At 33.9% G+C, this 6,087-nt stretch overlaps 1 protein-coding gene across 1 annotated transcript; it reads right to left on the bottom strand.

Moving 5' to 3' along the window:
- Positions 1 to 1,276: 1,276 nt before the first annotated feature.
- LOC107154830 (RWD domain-containing protein 1-like) lies at positions 1,277 to 4,778 on the bottom strand. Its single transcript, XM_048793112.1, has 3 exons — positions 4,718 to 4,778; positions 3,970 to 4,032; positions 1,277 to 1,562 (listed from the first exon to the last, which is right to left on the bottom strand). Exons 1-3 carry the CDS (start codon positions 4,761 to 4,763, stop codon positions 1,441 to 1,443), a joined length of 231 nt encoding a protein of 76 aa, XP_048649069.1. The 5' UTR covers positions 4,764 to 4,778; the 3' UTR covers positions 1,277 to 1,440.
- Between the last annotated feature and the right edge of the window lie 1,309 nt (positions 4,779 to 6,087).

The following is a 6,087-nucleotide window of genomic DNA, read 5'->3' as shown; positions in this document are numbered from 1 at the left end:
TTGGAGGAAATGTATAAAACTGATCCTTAAAAACAACATGAAGGGGAAAGAGGAATCTTTTTATTTTTATTTTTTGGCAGTGCTATGGATTGAATTCAGGACCTCACAAGTACTAGGTAAACACTCTACCACTGAGCCACATCCCTAACCCCAAGAATCATTCTTGACACCGAGAGGTCAAGTCTTCACTGAACTCAGTACCACATGGCTCCTCACTGCTATTTTAGCCTCAGTTAGTCTGCTTCTTCTACGTTCTTATGCATCTTTTAAACAGCTTTCAGCAGGAGCTTTTAGGAAAAATAAAACCTCACGTAACCATTTTTGGATCTCTCCCTGTTCTATTGCTCTGGCATCAAGACTGACTATAAGTTTCCTTGAAAAAGTATTAAATTACCCAATGATAATTTGACTTTTAATAACAAAAGTCCAAAAGTCAATGTGGGATCGATATAGTTTTGTTTGCAGGTATGTGGCATGGGTCTTTTTTGAATTAAGACAGCCTTTGACAACAGCACAAGTGATTTCCCACTGGATTTGGATCAATCCTCCATGGCTTCAAAGACTGGAAAACTCACATGAAGCCTGGCTCTCCCATAAGGTAGCCCCAAGTCAATCATTTCAAATTAATACAAAGACAGTCTTACACATGTATGGAGATTAATGTGTGCTCCTCTTGCACACAGTGTATAACTCTTAAAATTCAGATCCCTTCAGACTGGCTAATTAGAAAGCAGCAGGGAAACACTAAAACATACAAACTTCACAATCGCAAGACAGTAGTTCAATCAGGAGTGTGCATCAGAATCACCTGTAGAACTGGTATGCAATTTCACTTTTTAAAAATGCAGACTGGGACTTACATAAGTCTAACCTGAGAAGTGGCCTAAGAATAAACATCTTCTAAAAATACTACAAATTCTGACTCCAATAATACTATTATAATGAAATCCATTTTTTCCTGCCTCTAATGTGGGCTCTGGTTTTATTAAGACTTAAATTTATTGTGCCAGAAGGATCTAGGATTAAAGTTCTATTTGCCTCAGCCTTCTAATACAAATGACTACACTTAGAAACCAAAGAAACAACTATCACCAGCAGAGAAATTCTGAGTTATTCTGATTCCTCATGTATGAACCTTCACATGTGCCTACAGTAGCTTACCTTCAAGTCTTGGTGTTATAGGCAGGATCTCTCTTCAACACTAAATGACTTTAAATATGTCATAAATATATTACCTTCTGCTCATCAATTAGAAGACATAAATATTCTGTATTTGAAACTTTAAGGTCAGTTTATTAAGTTCATTGATGAAAGTGATCAGAAGAATATTCTCCTGAAAATTATTTTTTTTCTTAGAAAAAAAGAAAGGAAAATCAAAACCCTCTCAGCATAGCCACAGATGCTGTGGCAGTCAACTTCTCTGCAGATGGGGACAGTCCATTAGTCTGCTGAGCCACTCCCTGGGTCAGCGGGATTGTAGTCTGGATCATCTTCATCATCCTCCAGCTCCAAGTCATCCATTTCCTGGAACAAAGACTCATCCACCTCCACATTGTTTCCAGCTGCAAAAAGCAAAACAAAATTCCCTTTCAGACTTATACTCAAGAGTCAATGACAGAACTCACTGGAATACCAGACAGAAGCTTCTCAGTGTATATAGGAGGTGTCACTTATGAAATCCCAAACTAGTGAAAATCACATCTTTCTTTGTCAGTAGAGACTCTTAACACTTTAAGAGGAATTTCATTCCTCCAGGTCACAGTTCAAAAATCTCTTGTTGTTATTGTTGTTGTTAAGGGATTATCATAGAATGCATATTTATAATATGGCATGTTATATACTGAAGATATATTGCCCTGGTTATAGTAAGTTAACTATCAATGAGACTTGTACCAGGAATCTCTCTTATACTTGCTAATTAATTGACAGATGGAACTTGACCTTTCCTCTCCACCAGTTCTCCTTGTAACCAATAGTATCACTTCTCAAGATTCCATGTGTCTGAGCCCTACAGTAAGCAATAGCCAGGCTCCCCATTAAACATGTCACTCTTCACTTTGTCTGAAGTAGATAAATAAAGGATAGTATAACTCTATTGAATCCCCACACATTGTAACCTTCCTTCCCTCTCAGATCCACTTACTGACATTCATTGTAATGAGAATATAGAGAACAAGTGTTGTTTCATGCCTATGAATAGATCAGAAAGAAAAATATTAAATGCTAAGCCCTGGTCAAATAACTGTCTCTGTAAGGTTTCACAGAGCAGATGAAGTCTAAAATATCCGACCAAGAAGAAAAGGTCAGGTGAAAGCAATTCTAGGTAGAAATGTATACAAAGGCAAGAATAAGAGTAAGACCTTGAATATGTTGAACTGGAAGGCAAGATTTTTTAGGAAAAATACCAACAGATAACATGGACAAAGGTCAGACTGAGGACTGTATAAATCAACCTTTTTTCAAACCAATGGAAATCATGAAAGAATTTCAAAAGAGAAATTTATGACTAAATATAGGTTTTAGAAATGTCATCTCAGAGACAGCAACAATAAAACAGATAAGGACATTAGAAAGAAGGAACAGATTTGGTTGATATAGTTTCAGAGGCTACCACAAAAGTCAAATGAAAATGATAAAACCTTCAAGTAAGGAAAGGAAAGTGATGAGAAGAGATATTTCAAAGCCAAAATCAATAGGTATTTTTTGGTACCTTACTGGATATGAAGAGGTATGTGACCAATCACAAAAGGAAAGGAATGAAGAATAAGTGACACTAAAACTTGTTCTGAGAGAATGGAAAGATGCTTTGGAATTAGTAATTCTGAAAAAAAAAAAAAGGAAAAGTGTATCCTTGCTAGGTTTTTGCTTTTTATCCTGACTATATATATTTTTTTCATTTAGACAATTAAAAATCTGCTACAGAGAATGTAATAAGATGCATTTTTTAAGAATGTGAGTACTAGCAAGTTCAAAAACAATGATTTAGCAGTGGGTCAGTTCAACATTGGTTCTTAACTTTCTATAAAAATAACACCTTGCATAATTCTAATCCTCTATAGCAGATAAGCAGAACTAGGTTGAAAGGCCAGAAGCTAGAAGATCCCCAATTAGCAAAATGAATCTTGCAGAAATTTGACAAAGTACAGAAATCTAGGGTCTTATAAGAGGTGTGACTGAGTGTGAAGTCCAGTTTAAAAATATAAGTAAGCCATAAGCTCCATGAGGACAGGAAATTGCTTTATACTATTCTCTGCTACAATCTCAGTGTCCAAGATACACAATAAATATTTGTGAATGTATGGATGGATAATGGATAGATGAAAAAAACAAAAGAGGGTAAGGGGTAGGAGAAAAAGGAGGATAAAAAAGCAAAGGGGATAAGCCGCTCCACAGGTAGCAAGAGAGGAAATACTAGGAGTTCTATATCTGAGGTTTTTCCAAGCTCCATGAGACACTATGGAAGATCATTCTAGATGATTCTAGATGATTCTAGAAATTTGGGGAAAACAGGTCATCTGAGTCACAATGGGCCTGTTTCCTTGTCACCATAATTGTCTTATCTATTCCTATCTTGAGATTGCTTAAGTTATCATGAAACTTTTAAATAGTACATTGTTGTAGGATTAAAATATTCAGTTCAAATGTATTAACTGATCAACTGTTAGAATTTTTGCTTCAAAATGAATTTTTCATCAGTCTTGGGAGGAAAATTTTACATTGAATTATCACTCTGATCTTTTTTGTTTGTTTATTTAGAGAGAGAGAAAAAAAAAAAAACCTTTTTTGTTTTGGTAGATGGACACAATACAATGCCTTTATTTTTATGTGGTGCTGAGAATTGAACCTGGGTCCTGCCTGTGCGAGGCGAGCGCTCTACCACTAAGCCACACTCCCAGCCCTCACTCTTATCTTTATGGTTTAAAATTAAAGACAACATTATACACATATGGAATTCTGATGTTATCTTACCATCCTCCAAGAACTGGATATCAGATGTGTCAAGATTATGATCTGTTTCAAATAGCTGTTTCTCTAAAAGACATAAGTATATTTAACTGAAATGGCATAATATTCATTCACCTTCCCTACGAACATTGAAAAAATGTAACAATTCAGGAAAACAAGTCTGAAAATCCATCTTCCTACAAATTTCAATAAATTTATGAACTCATTCAGTAGCTAGGAGGTATATGAAATATATTCACATTAAAATGGAACAAGTGATAAACCTAGTCTATCTAGAGTCCTAGAAAAATGAGATTGCCTCTATATAAAGTTTATTACCTTAAATACTCCTGTATTTCAAGATCTATTTTTAATATTTGTACCAGAAATCAGACATAAAAATTCCTCATAGCAAGGTACAGTGAAACATGCCTGTAATCCCAATTACTTGGGAGACTAAGGCAAAAGGATTGCAATCAGGACAGGCCTTGTCCTCTTAGTGAGACCCTGTGTCAAAATAAAAAATGAAAAAGGGCCAGGAACATGGCTCAGTGATAGAAGATCACTGGAATAAATCCTCAGTACTGGGGAAAAATTAATTATAGATTATACTTTAAAAAAATAACATCATGTTGATATATTTTCTTTTTCTCCTAGATGCCTACGAATATTATTTTCTTATAAAAACCTGTTCAAATGATCTTCTTGCTACGGAAGATACTAGAGTATTTGAGGGTAACAGAAAAAAACATGGGGTAGGGGAGTATCATACCACTTAATTTATTTTTTTTCCTGCTTGCTCTTCTTCTTTCATCCATTTCTTTTTAATTTCCAAAAGTTCTGCATCAAACTTGGCCTTTCAACTTAAGGAATTCTCTATTGTAACAGGAATGCCATGGAAAAATTGCTTAGAAAATAAAAATGACAATACTCACCAGATTGATATGATAGTTTCACAAATAAAGCCTAAAGATATCTTCTAGATAAATAAGTACAATAACTTAGAAGAGAAACAACTTACCAAAAAAACTAATGTTTGAAATTTTGAAACATTTAATCTGATTTCTGCCTGTCCTAGCTACTTTCATTGGTTTTGACAACTTGCTCTGGAAAAGCCCATTTTTAATTCTTATTATAAAAAAACAAAATACTATACAATGTAGTTGCTATATTTACCACTGATATTTACCATTAAGAAGAATGTTGTCTGTTTTAATATACCCTGAATACATATCAATTTATGAGAATAAATTATTGTTTTTTTACTTCATTTCAGAATTTGAGATTCTCAGATCATTGTGATAGCGACTTTATCATTCTAAACTCTATATGATAAGTAAGATATTTACATTTCTTGATTTTACTTGTATGAGCTTTACTAATCTAACTAATTAGAATTCATTACTCATGTTATTCCACCAACCAAATGAGAGACTTCTAAATTTTTACTCTTCAAAAAATTTACAAAACTTTTGTTTTTGTAATTTCAAAAAAATTGAAATTTCTAAAGTAGAAAAACCAACAGTAATAAACCACATAAAACAGATTTAGAGAACAAATGTACCTTTTCTGCTTCTTCTGCTTCTCTTTTTGTTTTTTTCTTTCCTTTCTTCTAGTTCTTAATCTGATCTACTATTTCATTTTGTTTGCTCAGCTGTCACCAGAGTAAATATCATAACCATACCAAGATTTTCTTCAGCCTATGCAACAAAAAAGGTGATAAAAAACATACTTCTCAGAAAAATAGAAACTAGCCCATGAAAAAATCTTTTAGTGTAATCACTAAAGACATATGCTTCTAACATGATTACAATTCAGTTACACCATATATTCATACACTAGAATAAATGAAAATGTTAAGTGATTTTATATTTATTTATTTATTTATATCAGCGGAATCCATTATAATTCTTATTACACATATAGAGCACAATTTTTCATATCTCTGGTTGTATACAAAGTATATTCACACCAATTCATGTCTTCATACCTGTACTTTTGATAATAATAATCCTCCCATTCCACCATCATTAATAACCCCATACCCCTTCCCTTCCCCTCCAACCCCTCTGCCCTATCTAGAGTTTGTCTATTCCTCCCATGCTCCCCCTCCCTATCCCACTATGAATCAGCCAAAAAAAA

The sequence above is a fragment of the Marmota marmota genome, unplaced genomic scaffold (assembly GCF_001458135.2).
Source record: "Marmota marmota marmota unplaced genomic scaffold, marMar, whole genome shotgun sequence".
Lineage (NCBI taxonomy): Eukaryota > Metazoa > Chordata > Mammalia > Rodentia > Sciuridae > Marmota > Marmota marmota.
This window is presented reverse-complemented; position numbering and strand designations above follow the sequence as displayed.

What these genes read in the sequence shown, in the direction of transcription:
- LOC107154830 (XM_048793112.1), bottom strand. Translation starts at nt 4,763, where the DNA reads ATGGATGAAAGAAGAAGAGCAAGCAGGAAAAAAAATAAATTAAGTG. An exon ending in GAAAAAAAATAAATTAAGTG is followed by an intron (nt 4,033 to 4,717) that starts GTATGATACTCC and finishes TATGTCTTTTAG; the next exon opens with AGAAACAGCTATTTGAAACA. An exon ending in TATCCAGTTCTTGGAGGATG is followed by an intron (nt 1,563 to 3,969) that starts GTAAGATAACAT and finishes TGCTTTTTGCAG; the next exon opens with CTGGAAACAATGTGGAGGTG.